The 22,895-nt window shown below is 42.6% G+C and overlaps 2 protein-coding genes across 3 annotated transcripts in view; one reads left to right on the forward strand and one right to left on the reverse strand.

Annotated features, from left to right (window-relative positions):
• REV3L (REV3 like, DNA directed polymerase zeta catalytic subunit) overlaps positions 1-9,530 on the forward strand; it is a 126,174-nt gene extending 116,644 nt beyond the window's left edge. For both annotated transcript variants that reach the window (XM_069805055.1, XM_069805056.1), the window contains 6 exons: positions 38-152; positions 1,903-2,040; positions 2,931-3,121; positions 4,022-4,268; positions 5,682-5,891; positions 8,354-9,530. In XM_069805055.1, the coding sequence (XP_069661156.1) occupies positions 38-152; positions 1,903-2,040; positions 2,931-3,121; positions 4,022-4,268; positions 5,682-5,891; positions 8,354-8,494 (1,042 nt within the window). In that variant the 3' untranslated portion in view covers positions 8,495-9,530. The remainder of the gene's footprint in view (positions 1-37; positions 153-1,902; positions 2,041-2,930; positions 3,122-4,021; positions 4,269-5,681; positions 5,892-8,353) is intronic.
• A 248-nt stretch (positions 9,531-9,778) lies between these two features.
• MFSD4B (major facilitator superfamily domain containing 4B) lies at positions 9,779-21,049 on the reverse strand. The gene is made up of 4 exons (XM_069805057.1): positions 20,748-21,049; positions 20,408-20,576; positions 17,151-17,267; positions 9,779-14,864 (listed from the first exon to the last, which is right to left on the reverse strand). The coding sequence occupies exons 1-4, from the start codon at positions 21,021-21,023 to the stop codon at positions 13,618-13,620; spliced, it is 1,809 nt and encodes a 602-aa protein (XP_069661158.1). The 5' UTR covers positions 21,024-21,049; the 3' UTR covers positions 9,779-13,617.
• Positions 21,050-22,895: the final 1,846 nt, after the last annotated feature.

The following is a 22,895-nucleotide window of genomic DNA, read 5'->3' on the forward strand; positions in this document are numbered from 1 at the left end:
AGATTTGTCCTTATTTCCTATGTCTGATTTCTTGTAGCATGTTTGTACTCTTGAAAGGAGCCACGAAGGAGCAGTCTTTTAAGATTGGTCAAGAAATTGCTGAAGCTGTAACAGCAACAAATCCAAAACCTGTTAAACTGAAGTTTGAAAAGGTAAAAGGAAAATATTTTGCTTCAAGTGTGTTGGGTGGAAACATTGTTTTCCAAAAAAAAAAAAAAAGAGTGAAGATAAAAGAGATAGAAGATTTTTATGGACCCTAACATAGCATAAGGATATACAACAGTCATGCTGTACTCTTTCTGTGGGTATATTGCAAGCTCCTTAATGCCTCAGGGACCTTGTCAGACAAGTGCTGCAGCGTGAACAACAAAAAGTAGTATTCCTACTTTCACATCAGGTTGTGCTGACAGCACCAGGCAATTTGAAATTCCTGTCTCATCAATTTTTGGAAATGTCTCCCTCGGTTTTGTATTATATACGTACAATCAAACCAACATATGCAACTTGGTAAAGAAAATGTACACCATGCCTTGAAATTATTCCAGTGCATTAATTACAAACCTGATATTTATTCTTCAGCTAGCCTTAGCACACTTCAGGATATGTCCATGTGATACATATACACATAAAATGAAAAATTATAAAAATCCATTCAGTAGGCTTTTGGAAGAAGTATTAATGACAATAAGCCTTTTATAGAAGAGCAAGGCAATGTGATACTAATTTTGGTGGAAGTTTATCATTGGAAAGTCATAGCAATCAGTTCAGGTGCTCTAGATGTTTTCAAAGTACATACCTGACTCAACAGGTTCAATCCGAATTTGTAAGCAAATTACCATTTTTCACAGAAAATACAGTAGAAGAATATTAGCAAGAAAAGTCAGGATACCTGTGGAAGGCACAGAAACTTTTCCTCACTGACTAATGTACAGGGACCCTTCCCACTTCGAGGCAATTCTGTGTCATTAAGCTGAAGGAGTAATTAGCCAGAAAAAAATACTAGGTGCAAGGATATACTTGAGAAGATGTTCAAGTGCTTCACTTCAAGTGCCCTTATTCACCTGTGGGTCAAAATATTGAGTACTCTCCTAGGGTAGCTTCCCAGCACAGGAGGAGGAAAATGCCTCAAAGCTGGAGCATCTGTTCAAGAAGGGGGATACCTATGTGCAGGACCTTCTTCAGGCTGAGGCAATCTAAACTCACTGCTCCCTCTTCCATGAGAGCCACAAAGATGCGGTGTTATCTTAGTAATACGGGGAAGAAATTGTTCCCCATTCTTTCTTTTAAAACTGGTCAAGGAATACTGACAAAATCAAGAATGAAATAAGAGGTTGGAGAAAACAAGCAAAAGAGATCATGACCCTAAAAATCCATTCATGAGGAAACTGTTCTCCAGCATAGGCATTTTAAAAGCATGCTTTTTCCCCAAATCAAGATACTGACTGATTTGAGGCACCTCGTAATTAGATGAAGTTTGAAAATAGGAAGTTCAAAGCCACTAGTTTCCCTGGGAAAGTTTTCTTCTCTGATGTTTAAAATGAAGTTGTTGCCTTTTAAAGAAAGAGAGATAATACAGTTACATTAAAAATGCTGACAGTTGCAATCCAGAAAAGGGTACTAGAAACAAATTATACTGTGTGACACTTTTCATCTGAGTTTCAGGTTGCTTAGCCTTTACAGCTAGATGAAATATAAAGTGATTTAAGAATGGAACACCACTGAATTCCAACTTCCTCAGCCATTCTTTAACAGTCCTTTGATCTAGCTTATTGGTTTTAATGATTTTTTAAAACAACAAACAACAACAAACCAAAGTATTCCTTAGGAAACTCTCTATGTTCAGAGCCACCTTATATTCCCAACACATGCCAGATTGGGCTATCTTCTTTCTAAACTTTCTAGGTCTACTTGCCATGTGTCCTGCAAACTAAAAAGAGGTACGTGGGTTACATGTATGAAACACTGGAGCAGAAGGACCCAGTATTTGACGCAAAAGGCATAGAGACAGTCCGAAGGGACTCCTGTCCTGCTGTTTCCAAGGTAAAATACTCATGCATTTAATCCTGAATGAAATTACAGTATTCTGTTATTTCATTGTATATTTGTGCTTTCTCAGAGTTTTTGGTCCTTATAAGTTGTCTGAGACTTCACCTGTTTTTCTGGTATGAACCATTTGAAAGATAAATTGAAGATCTTGCACAGCATTACAAGGACTTGCACTTTCTTCTTAACTACTGTCTTTCAGCCCCTAAAAACCTCATTAAAAGTCCTCAGCCCCATGTAAGTTCTCTAGAAGACCATTCTTGGTCCAGTTCACTTTAACTGGAAGTAAGTATTACTCCAAGATGAGTGAGGCACACTGATGTGTCTGCTAAATAGCTCACTTAAATAAATCTAGTTTAGCTAAGAATTCATTTAAAATAAACTTCCTTGTCTGTTTATTTTAAGCCATGTGTTGGGGGGGTTAAAAAGAAAAGGCCCTTGTTCTTAATCAAGTCAAAACAAATTTATGCCACTAAGGAAGGTAACCCCTTAGGAGGATTTACTTCCATTTTTCTTCTTAATCCCAATTCTTTTGTTTGCTGAGGTGGTCAGAAAGTCATGGCAAAATATTATAGATGACGGGAAAAAACACCTTCTCTCATACTCTGGAAATCCTCTCTAATTGTTCAAACAGTCTTAGTGCCAGAGTACGGCTAATGTCATGAAAGATGTGTCAAACTGAGGAAAAAGTCGTCCAGTAACATGTTTATGAATGTCTTTGAGTGGAACAGAATGCAACCTGTTGTCATATTAACATTCTAGTTCACAACTGATACTTTTTCTAAGCAGTGTATTAATATTTCCATATAATTTACTGAATTATTTGGCATTAATATTTTTTAGTTAAACATACGTGTTTTTCTCACCTTTCTCCTTTGGTTCTAAAGATACTTGAGCGTTCTATCAAGCTGCTATTTGAAACACGGGACATAAGTCAGATCAAACAGTACGTTCAGAATCAATGCATGAAGTTACTGGAAGGAAAAGCCAGCATGCAAGACTTCATCTTTGCAAAAGAGTACAGAGGGAGCTCAGCTTACAGACCTGGATCCTGTGTACCAGCCCTGGAAATCACCAGGTAATGAGATTAAGAAATGCTAATCGTAGATGTTTTTTCTGCTGACCTTTGTACTGCCAAGTTATAGTTCTGGGTAGCAGTGAGATGTCTGCTTTCAATATCGTTGCAGCAGTTGGCTCTGACTTTATTCCGTGTGTGTGAAGAGAGATCATGCATCAGGTAGTCCTAGAAAGCCATTTCATAGTCCTGGAAAGAGCTACACATGTTTAAGAGTAAAGTCTTGTCAGGATGCTGTAACAGTATATTACTTATTTGGGTTTTGTACAAGGGCTTGACACTCTCCAAGATTGTCCATCACTCACAGATATTAGATATGTTAAAAATTATAATAGTGATGTCTCTCAGTGCTGTGAAATACATTACCAGGCATAATTTTTTCTTTGCTTTTTTTTTTTTTAAAGTACCTTAATTAAAGTTAATATTTCATCCTGTTGATACTGTTTATCAGTAATAGATAATGTGAGCTGGCACATTTTGCCACCTTGCTTAATATAAAAGGTCTTCAAATTAAGCCATGCGTTTTAAATAAAATAAAATTCCAAGTCATGGATTGATACCTGCTCAAATTGAACGGTCCTTTGCTTTCTGGGTACTTGAACTCTTTTTAGTACCCTGGCTGGTCTTTATTAGATTATTTCTTTAAGGAAGGGGTAGCTAGAAAGCAACCTGCATGCAAATCCAAGTGACCTGAAACAGAACATATCTTTAGGGCTCACGTTCCAAGTTCTAAATTTTGGGTCTGACCATGAGACAAATTAAAAACAATTGGGTCCTGTGCTTTATAATAGACACTAACTTCAGTCGCCTGGAGAGCTACTAATATCAGATGGGGAAGCTTACAAGCAAATGAAATGACTATGAATTGTCTCCGGATGCATTATAAAGGCTATTTTTAAACAGGAGAATGCTTGCCTATGATCGTCGCTCTGAACCACGAGTTGGGGAGCGAGTGCCCTATGTCATTGTTTACGGCATGCCGGGACTGCCCCTGATACAGCTGGTGAGGCGGCCCATTGAAGTCCTACAGGATCCCAACCTGAGGCTGAATGCTATGTACTATATTACCAAACAAATTCTGCCACCGCTGGCTAGGGTGTTCTCACTTATTGGCATAGATGTCTTCAGCTGGTACCATGAGTTGCCACGGGTAAGTGTTTGAAAACAGATTACAAATGCAGTGCATTTATACAGTGTTTGGTTTTATCGTGACTTTTAATGGAATGAGGTTTATACAAGGCAACAGCAAAGGTTATTTTACAAGGCAGTGTTTGATGCCCAAACAGGCAGACCTGATTCTTAGATCTTCTGTGTGGTTTTTTTTCACTTAGTAAACCAGTTTTTTTCAGCCAGCCCTTCTGTGCAGGGTTGATTGCACCATCATCATCTGTTTTCTGACCCCTTCCATAGTTTAAAAGAATATTTTGCTGTAACTGTGTATTTTTAGCAGTACTTGTATATGTGTCTATATGGCTGTAACACCTTTTACATCTTTCTGTAGTAGATATTGGAACTCCTGTTTTTTCAAGATGGTCTGAAGATCTTTCCTCTTTATAAAAAAGGCAGTAGTGCCCCAGCAGCAGGAACACTTTTTTAAAAATCTGCATCACCAGAAATTTTAAACTAATTATATCCAAAACTGACTTTCCTAAAAGTTAAATCACTGAGATGCAGGAAGAGAAGTGTTAGATAGCTGGATTTTAGTTTGTCATTTCCCTGACTAAAAGGGATGGTGAAAGACGGTGTATCTCTGTAGTTTGGTTACTCTGCTCAGTGTAGGCTTCAGCATCATAGTAGTACATCATGTTTCCCACTGCAGACTTTTAATATAGCCCTGATTGACTTCAGTTCTGCTTCTTTTCTGTACCTTTCGATGGCACTGTGACACGCACCTTAAATATCTCCAACAAGCTGCTCTAAAAAGGCAAAAAGAGCCAGGCCAGGGAGCACCAAGGAGGTCATAGGGAGCAGAGCAGCTGGGCATCTGAGGCAGGGGAGTGAAGGATAGCACAAAGCGTACGTCATGCAGCACCAGGAGCGAGTGCGGAGAACGAAATTCCCTGGTGGAGCTTTGTCTGGGGAAATCGGAGCATGAGCTAGAGCCACAGACCAAAGGACGGTGGCAGCTCTGTGACCGGGACTGCACCGGCACAGAAACTCGAGGCGAGGCAGGATCTGGAAGGCAGCCACTGGGGCTGCAGCCAGGGCACCTTTGGATGTGGAGCAGATCAGCATCTACAAAGGAACAACTGCAGGAGGCAGAGTTTGAGATGAGATCGGGAATTTAGCATGTGACAGGATTTCTTTGGTTACTCTTGCTCTTTTCTGGTGAGATTCCCTGTGAAATAGGTGTGGGTGGGCTCTGCTCAGTGTGTCACTTCAGGGCAAGTGCTACAGTCTTCAGAGTGATGCAATCCATGTTAGTAATTTGTGTATGAACCCATGCCTTGCAGGCTGTGTTGCACTTTCATAGTCCTTTTTAAAAAAATAGGCTACGTAATCTAGGAATAAGGTGAGCTGCTCTCTTGAAAGTTCATTACCTCTTAATTACTTTTTTTAACAGATACAAAAAGCTGCCTCGACTGCCCGCAGTGAGCTAGAAGGACGCAAAGGCACAATCTCCCAGTATTTCACGACCTTACACTGTCCCGTGTGTGATGAACTGACCCAGTATGGGATCTGTAATAAATGCAGAAGCCAGCCACAGCATGTGGCAGTGATTCTCAACCAAGAAATCCGAGAGTTGGAGCGTAAGCAAGAACAGCTGGTCAAGGTATGATTAAAGCATTGTCAAATGTCTGTCAGCCAGACAGGGGCTGAAATTACAAGGCAGAGTGTTACTGAATGCCCCCAACAGAAATGGGAAGTACGATCTGGGTGTTAAATGCGTTATGGCTTGTTTGCTTTTCCCATTGCTGTTGAAGGCAGCACAACAGCTGTTACTCTCCTTAGCTTTGGATAAAACTGAAGGCAAAGGGGGCAATCAGAACAGAAGATGCTTTTCTCCTTTTCTTCTTTAAGAGTATCTTACATGGTTTGTAGGTGCCTTTTTATAATGACAGTGATGGAGAGTTGTAAAAGTGTGAAAGATTCACCTTTTTTGTATTAAAATAACTGACGATGTTCAAGTAACAAAAACATTTGTCCCAGAAAATTTATTTATTTATGTGTATAACATGGATGGGGTTTTTTTAGCTTGGGGGTTTTCTTGTTACCTTTCCTCTCGATAGGAATTTTCCAAGCTGGGTTTTTTTCCCTCAAGCTAGAAGTCAATTAAGAGGGTAGCTGACTCTGCTCATGAATATATTACAGCAAAGCACAATGCCTCCCCTTGCAGAAACATATGCATATCCTCACCTAATTTTTGTACTGTTGTATTTTATAATTAATAATATTTTTTGTTTAAATTTATTTTTAGCACTAGCGCATGAACCATTTTAAAGACTTTTCTGAATTGCAGGGATATAAATGTTAGTGTAGTCTAGGCATTGATTTGATAGGTTCCCATGGGGCTCTCGCTAGAAAACCATTATAATTCACCATTCATAAATATTGCATTACTAAGGTGTGGACTTCTATTTCTTGCTGTATTTTGTAATATTTGCTCCAATCTGCATTGTAAATGGTAGTAAAGGAAGGTGCTGCATGTTCTGCAGGGTTCCTGTAGTACTCTGAACCTTTTACATTGCTTTTGTTCTGGAATAAATCAGAACCTGGCAGATTGGTCCAGCCCCACGGAAGGATCAGTGGGTTTGATCAGAACACGCTCGTCCCTGCAACATCCAACAGGTCAGCAAGGCCTGGGATCCCGTTCTAGTTAGGGTTTGATGACTCAACCTCTCTGTAAGAGCACCTGTCTTATTTTAATATGAAGATGTACATATCCTTCACAGATTAAATTCTTGGCCCTCCTAGATTATAAACATGCCAGAGCCAGCAGAAAACTGATAACACTGAATTGTACCTTATTTTAAAACGCACTTAAAAATTACATGCCATAGATTAAGGCCATCGACTTTTCCCCTCTATGCAAACTGAACTTGGAAAGTGTCTCAAGTACCATTTAGTTTGGTCCCTTGCATTCAAACCAGCCACAGTCCCTCTCAAAAGAACTCTTGTAGACTTATTTCTGAGGTTCTTCTAGTGGTTACAAATCTGGAACAAACCATTTAAGTCCTGTTCCTTTTGGTCACGGTTGCAGGTCAGAGGACTGGTATCCTCTGAGGTGCCGCATGTGGGACATGGCCGAGGGGCTGCTCCCCTCCAGCTGTTGTCAGTTTGAGTTTCTGGTCTGCAGGGATTCCATGCTGATACAGGTCTGGCTGAGAGGGTCACTGGTGCCCAAATAATTTTAACATGGAAAGAAGGAAAAGAACTGATGCTAAAAGCAATGGATATGATTTTTGATGTGTTCAAACTATGCAAACCATAGGATAACATTGTGTAACATTTTGATGTTACAAAACACAGGTCTGGTTGGAAGCAAATTTCTGACTTTTTGGAAAAACTGTTGAAGGTGGCAGATACTGGAAAGGATTAAAAATAAAATAGCAAAGCAGGGGCCTTTAGCTGCCTTTGGAGTATCTGTGCCTGCTGTTATTTTATTTCATCAGGCATCTCATGTTACAAGTACTTCCAAGCAGCATTAACTATGTTAACGAGTAGTTCCATGAATGAGGAGAGCAGTGGAACCTACGTGCCCTGTGTGTTTGTCTTGGGATTGATTAACTCTGATTTGGGAAGTAAAACTCTAATTGAAGCTTATCTTGAAACAGGAGTAGTTTATTAAGTCCCTTTCCTGGGTAGAGAATAACTGCAGAATAACAGTTTTGTCTTTTTTCACTAGGAAACTTTTATACAGGGTAAGTTTAACATGAATATAACACACTGCTGCACTGAAATCCACTCAAGTTACTGACCTTATTTTTCCAAGTGCCACCACATACGAGCAGAAGTTAAATTAGCAGGATTGAAACCTGAGCTGTACAGTCAAGCTGTTGATCTCTGCCGGGTTCCAGGTGCGGTCTGGGCAGGCAGCAGCAGCACAATGAGCAGTCTGGCTGCAGCAGAGAATGGAGCTGCTCTGGATCCCTCTGCCTTGGGGAAAAGCTTGGTGCTGGTAGGGCTGTGCCTGTTCTGCTGCTAGAACGTTGAGGCCTTGGTAGTCCCAAGTGATTATGCCTTGCTTGTGTTAAGGTTGAAATAATCTGTTTTGCTTTTTTACATGTACTCTAGATATGCAAGAACTGTACAGGCTGCTTTGATCGGCAGATCCAGTGTGTCTCCCTCAACTGTCCAGTACTTTTCAAGCTCTCCAGAGTAAGCAGAGAACTGTCAAAGGCACCGTATCTTCGCCAGCTACTTGACCAGTTTTAAATGATATGTGTTACAGGATTCCAGGTGCTATTTTTTTTTTTCTTCAGTGTTTACCACACTAAGACTATTGTGCATGGTGCTTTTTCAATTCTCATCTAGTCCAGGATTTCCATTTTAACTGTTGGGTTTATTATCTGAAGAATAATGAACGCTTATCCTAACTAAATTAAAAAAACAAACATAAAAACAAAACAACAAACATTTGTTGATCTATGAATAGCTCACTTTTTAAGATGTACAAATTTCTTCTTTCTCTCATGTTTCTAACATACTGTTTTATAATGCTGATGTTGAAATAGCTATGTGTAACATCTTGTAAATCCATTTCAAAGTAGAAGTCAAGTTTACTTCCTGGAGGAAGGAGCACTGAAAACCTCTTGAAACGATAAAACCATTAGTGTGTGTTCTTGAACTGTCAGTATCAAGACGTGTTACTTACATATTATCCATTCACTTTATAATTTTGTCTGCGAAATATTTTGTAAATACACTTTTTTACTTTTCAAACAACTGAGTAAAATAATGTGCAATGACTTTTATACAGATAATTTTAAAGTTGGTTGGTATATCTCCTCCTAAGTTTTGCTTGATTCCAAGTAGATTGTTATTTTGATCAGACTGTGCAAACAGTAGTATCATGTGTAGCATTTTGAAACATTATTTTCTAAAAATTGCTGTCTTGCTTTAGCTATTAATGGGGCATTGTGAGGAACTGTGCAAAGACATTTTTGTTACAAACCTGTGGGACTGTTGCAATACTTTAAATATAAAATTTTATTCCATTTTTGCTTGTTTTGTATAGACATTTCTATTGCTTCTAAATATGCTTAAAATATTTTCTTTCCTTATGTACTGTACAGTTAAATCTTATTTGCCACCATCTTGACAAAATGTGTATTTAGAATATTTGTATAACTGTATAAAATGGAAAAGGAATTATGTGGTCAGTGCATTGTTTTCTAAACTGGAAATCATTTTGTTTTAGAAGTTAATAATGGAAACCATATTAAAGTTGAATAAAATGATACGGTAAAAATTGCATGCTTTTTTTACATTTACCCTCAATTGCAGACACGTTTGTTTCCCTCATTGGGCACACAAATAGTAATGCAAACAAGACAATTCTTATTTGAGCAAAGAAGCCACAGTTCGGTTTCCACCTTAAGCTTTGGGATCTAAAACCTCAGTATCAACTCTTGAAGGCCTTCCCCAAACCAGAAGAGAAACATTTCCAGTTTCCTATTAGTCAAAACAGGAGGAAGTTTTAAATTTAGAAGTCCAGGGTAGCTTTGAAAAATAGAACAAAGCTTTATTTACATCAAGGAACCTGAGTGCCTTCTCCAGTTAAGAATTTATTACATTCAAGATACAAGTCAGTCTATTAAATTCCACATTATACGGTACAATGTAAACCCACACCAAGCAGAATAAAAACTATTAAATACATAATAGAACACCCACAGATTGCAATGCACTTTTATGCAAAGTAACTAAAAAAAAAAAAAAACCCAACCATCAAGGCACAAAACTTTCCCAACTCTTGCATTCTAGCACTGGTCATGTACAGAATAAAAGTGCAAATGCGAGGACTAACACATTAGTGCTTGTGGTACAATCCAGTGGGGATAAATAAAAATATTAAATGACATTTAACTGTAAGAAGTTACCTTTAGCACTAGAGTAAATGGGCAAGTGCTTATCTTCAACTCAGTCCTGGCTTTATGAACAAAAATTCAGATACCTCATCTAATCCATGGACCGCGGTTCTTGTCCTCAACATCGAGATGACTTTTCTAGCATAAGCAAGACAATGGTAAGGTAAAGTAATACAGTTTGCTTCAAGTAATTTCAACCCATAACATGTAAGTTTAAGCTTTCTGGAGGATCTGTAACTTAAAAGGCACTGTAAATAGATCCTCACTCTAACTGTATATGCCAGGAAGCAATTTACTTTGGAAGGAAATTCAAACCTGTGAAAACTAACATTCATTGTCTAAAAACAAGCCTTGAGGAACACCAAAATCCAGGAACTATGGAAGCTACAGCCTTGAACATCAAGGCTGTCTAGAACTGCTGTGAGCTGGGCTCATTGTTGGAAATGTCCTAGATCTGTTTTAAATTGCTTTAAACATTTCATTCTCATCAAAGGGCAGCCCCTGCTATTAAAAGCATGCTTTTAGGGGATAAGAACGAGCTCTGTAAGTACATTCCATTTCAAGTTTGAGGCCAGAACTAAGACACTGAAGGCTCATAAATGCTCACTGAGATGACTCAGAGTTTAGACACCATCCAGACAAAGGCCTGCACATATCAATCAGACATGATTCTACACAGTACTGCTCAAGATAACTACGGGAGTTCTGCTCTGTCTTCCTGCCACTGGTTTTTGGATCCTGTACCTTCTGAAAAAGGCTGCTCTTACCTTGGCATTCCAGGCTCTTGCTGCATTCCTACTACTACTCAAGCCTCCTGTTTTAAAGGGAGAAAATAGTGATGAATTCAAGTGACTCATGCAGGAATAATTAATACAGCCACTTTAAAAAAAAAAAAAAAAAAACCTTTGTTTTGCACAGTATCTTCACATTTGTTGGGAAGACAGTCAGACAGAAACACAAATAACTGTATATCTAAACAGTAAGTAGATAAGGTTCAAAGAGCACATTTCCCAATGTGGCTTTAGTTGCATTTTCTGGTTTTTAGTAGTCGATCATGCAAGACATGTTAGCTATCCCTGAGAACAATCTTACTTGGAGGACATTCCAATTTGGAATTTCATTCCAAAAATTAGCATATGAATTGGGGATTATTTAAAATCTTCCTGGTTGCCAGGTGGCTTTCTTAAACTAATTCTCTTCTGGCAACATGATCTCAGGAATGGGGAAACTTTTTTTACCTCGCCGTCGGTTCAGGTAAAGCCTATGGATTGCCGTTACAGCAGGGAGCTGCCACAGAACCACGGCCAGATCTTTTGCTCTTGTTTGTCCTGCACCAAACCCAGTTTCTGCCGAAGGAAACCTGTGACCTCCCGGGGGGGGGCAGGAACTCCTGCAAAAGCAGAGCAGAAGCAGTTATCACTCCCCCCAGCATCCCCATCCGCCAGCAGGATTCATCCTGACCATCAGAGACCACCCCTTGCTTTCTGCACACACAGAGCAGTTACTGTAGTGTGCAGGAGGAAAAAAGGGAACAGGGAAGTTGAAGAAATGCAGGCTTGATCTGCAGTTACTTAAGTGGCCACCTCTGCCACACCACCTCCTCTATTACCATATGGAACTGACTGAACACACGAGGCCATACAGCCTTACTCCTCTTGAACAAACGCTGTCACGTGTACCTAGGACAGGATTTGGCCTGATAACTTAAAAGCATTTACCATTACTTCAAGCGAAGAAGAGAACCCTTGTGTAGTGAGTAAAACAAGTCCATGTTTAAAGTGCAAGTTCATGCATTGCGCTGGAAAAGATGCCACGGAAGTGCACATACAGACATGAGGAAAAAAAAATAGGAATCAGGCAAAAACACAATGGCATTTAAGTGCCAACAGCTGGGGGAGAGGGAGGCCCTTCAACATGGCCAGATGCAAAAGCTGTACGCGTTTCACTACAGGCTGACTCCTGCTTCTTACTCCGCCAAGAGATTCTAGGCTAGAATTGAGATTGCACACTCAAAGGACAAGAGAGGGAACAAAATCAGACCTGAAAATACACTGAACATCTAAGGTTCTGTGCTATGTTACATCTAGAGCTCTTGCGTTGGTAAATTAAACTTCTTAGCAAGAAAAACACTAATAAAAGTGCAAAGTTAAAAAACCCCAAACATGAGCACATTCTGATCACACAGCCTTAAAGAAAAAAAATATATTTAACCTACAAATTTGGAGTTTCAAGTAGACAAATTGCAAGACTGCTGCTTCAGAGTCAGATTTTGCCATTAGCTGCTGCATTTTTGGCTCTTGCTGGGGAGGGCTCGCAGGCATGACTGGTCCTTCCCCAGGACGTGCTGCTTAGCAGCAATGAACCTACAACTACAAACCACTCCCGCTCCAGTAGGAAGCGTCTGCCCCTAAGTCATCACCCAAGGAAACAAAACCCAAACGGCACCAATCCAACTGGCAAGGGGCACACGATAGAAAGGATTGTCTCATCGACAGTTCCCTCTCTCGTTTACAAATTTTCACTTTAACGCATCGCTATGTTCAAGTCTTGGCACAGGAAGGCAGAAAGGTTGTTATAACCTTAATTTAAACAACTGGCTTAAAATAACCACAGCTCTGTGTCAATACCACATATTAAGTAAGTAATCTGTTTACATATAATTTATCATCATACTTTTCTTGATTTCAGTGGTAATGCAGTAATTAAAATCACAAGTACAATCACAAGTACTTTAGACCTTTTAGATTTGTCACCACTGTTTAACTAGTAAATCAGTTATGCATTATAGCAGATTAATATGACCCATTTTGTCCCCCTTCCCATACACCGCTTTTAAACGACCCAAAAGGCATGGTTCCACCCCTAAAAATTAATTTTTAATTTTTTCTCGTCTTAGTGACAGAACCAGGAAATTATATAGTTTGCCAATAGGTTATCCAATTTACAGCCGCTGGGCATCACCTGAAATTTGACTTGATTTCCTGGTTTATGTCACTCACAAACTTTCAATGCAGTAGAAACATTCCTCTTTCACGAGGTAAGGAAGTTCAGCATCACAGATAACGGATTTCGCTCCTCTCTCGTGAAAATGTTTTGTGACCAAGCACCTCAGAACTGCACCCTTCACCCACCCCAAAAAACTGAGTGGTCTGAGCAGTCCCCTTCTTTCATAGTTAGTTCTTATTACAGCATATGTTACTTAAACGCATGCCTCACATTTAGAAAACGTCTCTTACGTTTTAACATTTTTGGTGTAGTCTATACATTTTACCACGTTACCTCATTCATGTCATCATGGGCTTTCCCACACAACTGCAGACTGAAAATGAAAGAGGAGAAAGGGCCGGACAAACACAGAAATGAACACGCTGCGCTCCTCACCACTATAAAAGGATTCCTGAACCACTTTACAAGAACAGCTACAATTCAATTGCATTTCCCTTCAAAAACAGAAAGTCAGCTTTTACTTTAATCATTCTTCTCCCGGTCAACATTCACGTTTTTCCTCCCAGGGGAGCCACCAGCAACCACTGGAGAATCGCGCAGTACATTGTCCAGATGGGGCTGGAGCGAGACTTTGGCTGGAGAGTCCCCTGGTATCTTACGGGAGGTCTCTATCACAGAGTTTCTCAGCGTGTCATTCATTTCTATTACCTCAAAGTCTGCTTCGTTCCACTCTCCCGCATCCTCCTCATCTTCTTCATCCTCATTAAGCCCCGAGTTTGACAACAAAGCTTTCCGGTCCTCGCTCTCACTCATTTCTTTCAAGTCACTCTCACCGGGAGAGTTGGCCAATTTGTACATCAGAGGGAAGAGCATAACTGTCATTGCAGAAGTCACCAAGGCAGTGTACATCACCACGGGAACGTGGTGAAACCTTCCTTGAAGATACCCCACCACGGCCGGAATGCACATCTCGCCCAGCGCGGCGCCGATCACAAAGAGAGAAGCCGATTTTCCTTGCACGACCGTGTACTGTTCTATCCAGGAAATGCCGCTGGGAAAGATGGTAGCCATCGACGCGCCGTACACAGCGGTTCCAACCCACAGCGAAGCTGGGTACCTCGCAAAGAAGGCCAAGCACGAAGAGGAGGCAGCAGAGCCGATGATACTCAGCAGGATCATGGTGCCAGGGTACAAGCAAGCAGCACAGAATATTGCCACTCCTCTGCAAGCGGCAAACGCGCCCCAGAAGACAGAATTCAAAGCGGCTGCTTCGTTTTCTTTCATGTCAGCAAAGACCTTTGCATAAGTAAATATGTAAGAGCCGTAAGTGACCTCTGCTCCCACATAGCAGAAGAAGAATACGAACAGGAGAATAATAAGAGCGTAGTGGTATTTGGCAAACATGCACTTCTGCAGAGAAGCCTTTGATTTGTCTCGAGCTGAGCTGCCCTTTGAATACAAAATAAAAAAGAAGAAAGAAACTAACAGAAGATAGGTCCCTATGACAACATAGGACCACAAAAAATCTGCACCAAGATGGTGTTTCAGTGCTGATGCAGCTGATGCAGCTGATGCTGCTGGCACAGACCTCAGGACAGACTGGTTTGTCTTTTCAGCTACTGGAAGAAGGTCTTTAGATTCGGAGCCTCCCAAGGCCATTTTAGCCAGGATCGGAGCCACAAACGCACCGACAGCAAAACTGAAGTGTAAGGCCTGCATGTGTGGCCCAGCCTCTGCTCCCCAGGTATTCAGTGCCAGTACATTGCCACCTGCAGATCGGAGAGAGGAGGATTCAGTCATTTCAGTCTGAAACCAGATACTGTTCTAAAGAAAGAACAGGACAAAGCAAACCATAACTTACGTTACTAATTCAATTTGCATAATACCAGGTTTAGCAAATACAACGTGCAAAACTGCAGTTAACTGAAATTCTGCCTGTAAGCACCTTAAGCCCACGTGATTACTTGAGCTTCAGGAGGGTATTCACAGCAGTCAAAATGAAGAGCCACGCAGTGGCTTAATCCGGCTGCAATGGCCATACTTTGTTACTCTGCTTGACAATTTGCAGCATTTTTTCAGCCTTTTTTCAAAAGAGCAAGTTTAACTGCTTCTCATTTCTGTAAGTATTAAAAGCAACAATGCACAATGCTAAGAATCAGAGGCTTCATTAAACAACATCCCAGGAAATATCAAGAATCACTTGCTTCTGATGGGCTCGAACTACCCCAACTGCATTCAAATGACTTTCCAGAAGCAGAAAAGTTTACAACAATACTGCTGCAAAGACCAAACTACAACACCCTCAGATCAACAATAATGCTAGAAAAATAAGATCTGAGAGACACTTTTAAGTAGTTCCTGAGAAGAATGCAAGAACATAAGAACAATAATCAAATTCCTGTGCTACAGTACAGCAGCCCTTGTCACTCAGCACTAGCACTCTTCCAAATGAATTCAGTTACACTCTACTGCCTTGCTCTTCGTTTCTCCTGCTACTCCTGCTCAGGCTGGGAAGTCTCCCTGCCTCAAAGGTCTGACTTCCAAGCAGCACACCCACCACTGAAGGCATTTTTACAATTAGCCAACAAGATTTTCCCACATGAAGAACTTTTAAACCAAGTGCTATGTATAATGATCCTACCAGAGACAGCAAATACACCTCTGCACTCAGGTTATTTAGCATAACCTGTGCCAAGCAAAACCACTTTTTTCAATACTGGATCCTGTATCATGCTCTTTTTAGTGTTAAGAGAGCTCCCTCAAACTCCACAGAATTACAGCGGATGGTTCATCATTCCTCTGTGTTGCCTACCAGCCAAGCCACCAAAACCAAGCCCTCCCTGGCTGGGATGCTTCCAGAGCTGTTTGGGTAGCTAGGCTGATTCATTAGCCAGCTCTTTCTCAGAAATAAGCCTGCCCTGAAGCTGGTCAACCAGATCCAGTACTACCTTGCTGGCTAGTAAGTAACCACAGGCTCCCTCAGTAAGCCAGCGAAGTTGGCACGCTGCTGGGACACGACTGGAGAGGTGCCAGCCGAGTGGCCGCCTGTTGCAGCTTCACCACCACCTTCTACAGCAACGGCAGAACACTCTGCTGCTGACGTGGTTTTGGTTGTTTCCTGATCCCCATCTGCAAGTACGCCAGCGTTCCTCAGTCGTCTCTAAGCATGCTTAGGTCTCTTGCCATGGCCTCGCCTCACGATCCAAACTGTCTGCTACAGCCAGCCATCACTAACTCATCCCTTCTAAGCCATGCCCATTGAACTTATTTCTGTGGGAGTTTCTTTTTCATACCTCTGGTCTAACCGCACCTGTAGACATTTCCTCTGCAGCTTCACCAGTACATCGTCCTCCGCTAAGGAGCCTCTCCTAAGAAATTGGCTTTGAATAGCTTTCTAGCAAAAGTGTTTTTTCTAGGCCATTTGCAGTATGCACACACCACAGACTTACAATCTGGAGCACAGAATAAACGTGTATTGCCGACCACCTAAGCAAGGCTGGCCAAGGGCAGCAAATAATCCCTTAATTCAGGGATATGGATGCCACAGTACTGTGAGCGAGCTATGGCAGCAAACGTCTGCTGTGAACCCCCTGAATGCCACCCAGCCAGCTTTAGGTGGCCAACTCTCCAACACAGTAACCGTGAGAATCTCTCTCTCCTACACCAGGGCTTGCGCAGGACTAACTTAGCTCCAGCTGGCACTAATGAACCATAACCCAACTAGCTTCCTGTAGATGAGTAATTTAAAGAAAACACTGTTTAAAGAGCACATGACACTTTCTTTACAACTGTTAATTGCCCACTGAAACCCGTACTGATCTTCTCCAGGAAGCATGAGACACCCAGCTCCCCAAACCCCTTAAGGAAGGTCTGTTACAGAGACACAAACACTGCAAGTCTCAGGACCAGAATAATCAAAGAATCCCAGCCAGGTAAAACAGCTCCCTTCTTTTAATTCAAGATGTGTCACGTGAAATACAGCAACAGTTTTGGTGAGCTTGCAGTTTCCAATTAGTTCAGTGAAGGAACTATCATTGGACCACATGGTCCCTTACCTGTGTCTAGAATTCCCATGGAAGCTCCAATAACTGACATCAAGACAGTTAACAGCAGGGATTTCTTACACCAGGGTATCCCATAAAGACCAACTGTTGTTCCAAACATGGATAATGCTGGAAAGGTTAAAAAAACAAAACAAAAAAACCCACATACTACAGTTTCCATTTAAACTACAAAACACAGAGAAGACCAAGAAATGCAAATACATACAAAATTATTAGTTACAGATAATCCTAATAGGTCATGTAACCTAACTACCTCAATTCAAGATTAACAGAAGCAGCTAGAAAGTTCAACAGAATCATTTTCCGCTTAGAAAAAAGGAATTTCATCAGAATATAAACACTACATGAAAAACCTGTTTTGCTAAAGCTTTATTTGCAAAGGGAGCAGCATCTGCTGCTAGAACACTAAGAAGTCTTCTGCAAACTTTTGATTTTGAAGTGCTATTTCAGTACCTTCTGCAAACTCCCGATCTAGAAATGTTACTTTACCGTGAAAGAAGTAAAACGTGGTTTTGAACAGTGTGAAGTTTTCCCTCCGAGAACTGCAGAGCATTAAATTTGGCTCCACTTTAAAAGAACCCAAATCACTAAACTCTTAAAATCCTATAAAGTGATTGCACCTTGGCCAACATACGACCTCCATATAAAAATACTGACTTTCATTTATATTCTGTTCTCACACGAGCGATGTATTCCAAGGGATTTCTGGAGTTTTAAGAGACACAACTACAAAATTTCTCATCATAAATTTAGTGGCAATTCATTAATTGTATTAGTTTTGCTATTATTAACTACACTTACAACATGCCCTTTCAAAAAATGTGTTTTAGCAGATAGAAATTATTTTTATTACAATTTAGGAAGAAGTTCAGCAGTTAAATTCTGTGCTTATCATCACCTTCATAATAAAATAATCTGTAATTAGTATCTTGAATATACAGCATTAGGTTTTTAGAAAGCTTGTACCAGTTCAAACATCCCTATTATTTTTCAAATCAATGCTTGATCATAGGTGGGGCAGATACTAAAAAGATCAACAGGGACTGATGTAATTAAGAACTTACTTAGGTTAATTCCAAACAAAAACACCAACAGCAGCAAAGGAAAAACTAAATATCCAGAACCCTAGAGCCCTAGCAAGATACTTGGATTACATGCTTCAAAACATTTTTGAAGGCAAGCATGCTGAGCTGCATAGAGAAAAACCTAAATTGGGGTGTATTAAGTACAGCTTCCTTGACAAAGACAGATTACGCCTTCCATTTTTTCTCTGTACAGTAGCAGAGTTTCAGCAGTTGAAAGACGGGAGGTAAAACTACACGAGCCAAAATCTCTTACAGGCAGCCCTCAGATGATAAAAATGAGAGACGATTCAGTGGTTCAAATCATGGTTTTGCCAAAAGCACTACCAAATTGGAAAGGATTAGGAGATGAATCATTTCCCAAGCGTTGTTGACAGACAGCTAGCCTGTGTGATACCTCAAGAAAAGAAGCAAATACTAAACTATTTCAAGATAACACTCACTTCCCCGGGTGTATTAATTCCATTGCAAAAGGTAAAGTCTCAAACGTCAGACAGAGACAACCCTTACCTTGTCAGATGCACAAAGAGGCTAAAGGAAACCCACTTTACAGGTATTCTGGAAAAGAGGAATAAAGAACAGGGAGGAGACCAAATAAAGACCTCCCAGAACAGGAGCAAATGAGGACTGATCCAGGAAGATGAAGATGAAGACAAGAAGAGGGGGGAAAAAAGAGAGGAGAGACAGACATTCTATGACACGACTGCTCCTGACAGCAGGAGACATGCATACAGGGATAAGAAGAGACTTAGTTCAAATGCTAGCAATGGAAAATGGATCTTCTCATATTCCCTGAACTGACCCTGTGATTACAGCATGGTCCGCAGCGGAGGCACAGTTCTGTTTGAATCTCCCCGAGAAAAACATGGGAAGGAGAAGGAGAAGAGTGAGCCCCGGTATTTGGTTTAGTCCCTAACCTACAGCACAAAGGCACATACTGCCATTACTGCACTTGGAAGAAAAAAAAAGACAGGGCTTCCAACTATTTTAGGTGTGCTCTGAGCATCTCTACCTGAACGAGACACTAACAGGACTCTAAAAGGAGCACTTCGTTTCTGGATGCCGAATGTGGCTCTTGGCGACCCGACAGCCGAGCAGCCGCGCTCTGCCAGGATGAAGCCAGTCCTGTGCTCCTGCCAGAGAGAGTTTCCATGTGTCCAGAAAACTTGTAAGACTGTGGCTCCTATAGTTTAAACGTTTTCATAGCAGCAAGTTTCCACCATCACAAGTAGTATTTAATGTTTATCCACTTTAAGTTCTAATTTGGCTAAGGCCCTCCAGTCAAAATCTCAGTACTTTTGTCCAGTACATGAAGATGATGGCTTCTGACGAGCTTTAAGAAAGGGAAGGCTGTGGAGAGAGCTTCACAAAAGAAGTGTGCCTCAGCAAAACTGCTGGAGGTTTCTGCTGCGTGCATGTGAAAGCCAAAACACAGCCTCCCCTATTTTGTATATGTGTTTCATAGAGTGACGTTACAGAAGCCTGTCTGTTCCAAGAGGATCTATAATAAGCGTATTCCTTGATACAAAGCGGGGGGGGAATCCCATTATACTTTTTCTGTCCAAACCAAAGGCACCTTTTGGTCAATCCAAGCAGGTTTTGTCAGTTCAAAACCGGTTACCGCAACCGATATGCCCAAGCGAGCCCAACCACTCGTAAACAACGCTGCAGGGCCGCGATGCTCGGGCACACGCGACGTCCAAACAAACCGAACCCAACGGAGCGTCGCGATAGCGAGCGGCACCACAAGGGCAGCGATATGGGGGGGGGGACGGGGGGGACGAGACGACCAGGAGCCACAGGCCCCCGGTTTCCGCGTCTCCACACACGGCCGCCATCAACGCGACAGCACCGTCCCCCTCACGGGCGGCGTGAGGGAAAGGGGGGGAGAGGGAAAGGGGGGGAGAGGGAAAGGGGGGGAGAGGGAAAGGGGGGGAGAGGGAAAGGGGGGGAGAGGGAAAGGGGGGGAGAGGGAAAGGGGGGGAGAGGGAAAGGGGGGGAGAGGGAAAGGGGGGGAGAGGGAAAGGGGGGGAGAGGGAAAGGGGGGGAGAGGGAAAGGGGGGGAGAGGGAAAGGGGGGGAGAGGTCGACCCCAGCCGCTTCTGAGGGAGCCGTTTCCCTCAGGGCCGGCGGCTGTGCCTCGGCAGCGGCCCGGCCCAGCACTCACCGAGGAGGAGGTGGGCGTTCATGGAGTCGAAGAGCACCCCCCCGAGCACCGACCCCCCCAGGTAGCCCAAGGACCGTCCCACGAAGATGTAGTAGATGTCGCTGACGTTCTTGTGGACGTTGGCGGCCAGGTTCTGGAAGGTGGGCCCCAGCACCGCGATGCTCATCCCCTGCAACACATCGTGGAGGGGGTGGGCTGACCCCGCGCCCACCCCACCACCACCACCACCTTCTCCCCCCCCCTCCCCGGGCGGAGGGACAGGAGGAAGGAAGGGAGGAAGGAAGGAAGGAAGGAAGGGGCCGGACGGGCAGGAGAGCCCCCCCCCCCCCCCCGCGCTCACCAGCCCCAGGAAGGCCGCGCACAGCGCCCCGGAGATGCACCACCGCAGCGCGGCTCCCTCCCCGCACCGCCAGCCGCCGCCGGTCACGGCCACCTCCGCCTGCGGCGCGGCGGGGAGGCGCGGACCCGCCGCCGCCGCCGCCGTCTCCCCCCCGCCCGGGGCGGCGAACCGGACGTGCTTCTTCCGCTCGGCGCCGGCCATGGCTCCTCGCGCCGACGGCGCCGGGCACCAACGGCCGCTGCGGACCGCGAGACGGACGGCCCCGCCCCCTCGCATGGCGGGCGCGCGCGCGTGGGGGGGGAGCGGGACTACAGTTCCCGGCGTGCTCAGCGGCGCGCGGGAGGGGAAGATGGCGGCGGCCGCCGAAGGCAGGAAGGACTTACCTTTTTTGTAATTTTTTTTATTTTGTTTTTTTGGACGTTTTGCAGCGACCGCCGCCTCGGGGCGGGTTCCGAAGGGTGGGAACGCTGGGGGGAGTAACAGCTGAGCTTGCACACTGCCGACAGCCTCTGCTCTCGTGATAGTGAGGAGCCTGTCAATTAAAAACCAGATTTGGTTTTCTGTTTCTGTTTGTGGGGTTTTTTGGGTTTTTTGTTTGTTTGTTTTAAATCCTGTGTTACCACATAACTCGAAGCGTACTGGGCCTTTCGGACAACTGAGCGTAAAAGGTCTTGGCTTCCTACACGGCCTGCGTCACATCACACTTACAGAGTTTGCCCAGACACAGAGGGGGGTGACCGGGAGGGTCTCCCCTTAACTCGTACCAAATCGCTCCCACGTCAATTTCTAGCCCTTGCCAAGAGCAGTTACAGGTTTTTCAAAATGTCTCATTAGCGCTGTTGGGCACAGAGGTGCTGCTCACTGTAAGAACGGCTTTAACTTCCATACCTGTCACTTTTAAGCCCCGCAATGGCAGTTCCAAGCTGAATTGTGTCTGTTTTCCAAGTTGCTCTGAACAGAAATACATGCTAAAATAAAACAGGCATTGCATGTAGATTACAGCAACCTAATCCTGTTTCTCCTAGCACTGGTTAGCATGTTGTAGGTACAGCTCCAGTTCAGGATAACCTGAGGGAATGGAGGCATGCATTAAAAAAATCTAGCTACAACAAATCACCATGCAAGATAACATTTAAATCTGACTGTTCAGATCTTTGCAAGGACTGCAAAGTCTTACTGTCAAACATCTGCAGAACACTGCTGAGCTTCCGGTCATAGGTCCATCGGCAGAAAGTATTCCAAATAAAATAATTTCAAGTATAAAATAACAGTATTTCTTTTCTGAAAATCATATACAAGTTAAACTGCATTTCCAGGTGTTAGTATTTTGCCTTGTTAATTAGCTCTCATGATAAATGCTGGTATAAAAATAGCTTCCTGAAAAATGTACAGAATTATTTGAAACATTCCATAGCCATCTTCTCATTTTTGTTTTACATACTTACAAAGAGGTTTTGTACCTTAAGCACGTACAAATGGCAACAGCACTCAGGCTCTCATCAAGGTTTCGGGCATCTTTTTCAAATTTTAATTTGAAATACAAGCAGTCTAGAGAATAACCCCAGGTGGAATGGGAGTATTTCCCCCTTATCATCAGATATGTTTGTTAAAGAAAATGAAATATTTTGCCCTACTACAAAGGAAAGGTGAATGAACTCCTGTGATTTACTGAAGCTATCAATGAGGAAACACTTCATACTGCCAAGGTAAGTCAAGGTGAAATTGGTAGTAGGCCAGTAAATGATCAAAGGTCCACTGAGTTATACTGGCAGTTCGGGGGGGGGGGGGGGGGGGGGGGGGGGACCAAACACAAAACACCAAAAAAGACCACCCACAAAATTCTTTAAAAACACCACTCAGTCTATTCTACTACAGTTTCCCTCCCTCCCTCAATTTTACTTCTGCCTTTTGTGAATGCAACTGTTCTGTTTGAAATTAAATGCCAGAATGGAAAATAGAGTAGATAAAATTTACAGAAGCATGTAACTCTGGAACTCAGTAGTTTAAGTTTGTAAACCATGGGTCTTAAAATGGATCGTCAGTGCAATCAGAATGAACTGGTTGCACCATATATTAATTTGGGGGCAAATGTAATGGGGACATTCCAGTCAGAGCACAGTGGTAATAAAAACTGTAAAGACTTTTGTA

This window comes from Haliaeetus albicilla, chromosome 17 (assembly GCF_947461875.1).
Source record: "Haliaeetus albicilla chromosome 17, bHalAlb1.1, whole genome shotgun sequence".
NCBI lineage: Eukaryota > Metazoa > Chordata > Aves > Accipitriformes > Accipitridae > Haliaeetus > Haliaeetus albicilla.

What these genes read in the sequence shown, in the direction of transcription:
- MFSD4B (XM_069805057.1), bottom strand. Translation starts at nt 21,023, where the DNA reads ATGCGAGGGGGCGGGGCCGTCCGTCTCGCGGTCCGCAGCGGCCGTTGG. An exon ending in GAACGCCCACCTCCTCCTCG is followed by an intron (nt 17,268 to 20,407) that starts GTGAGTGCTGGG and finishes TAACCTTTCCAG; the next exon opens with CATTATCCATGTTTGGAACA. An exon ending in CATGGGAATTCTAGACACAG is followed by an intron (nt 14,865 to 17,150) that starts GTAAGGGACCAT and finishes TCCGATCTGCAG; the next exon opens with GTGGCAATGTACTGGCACTG.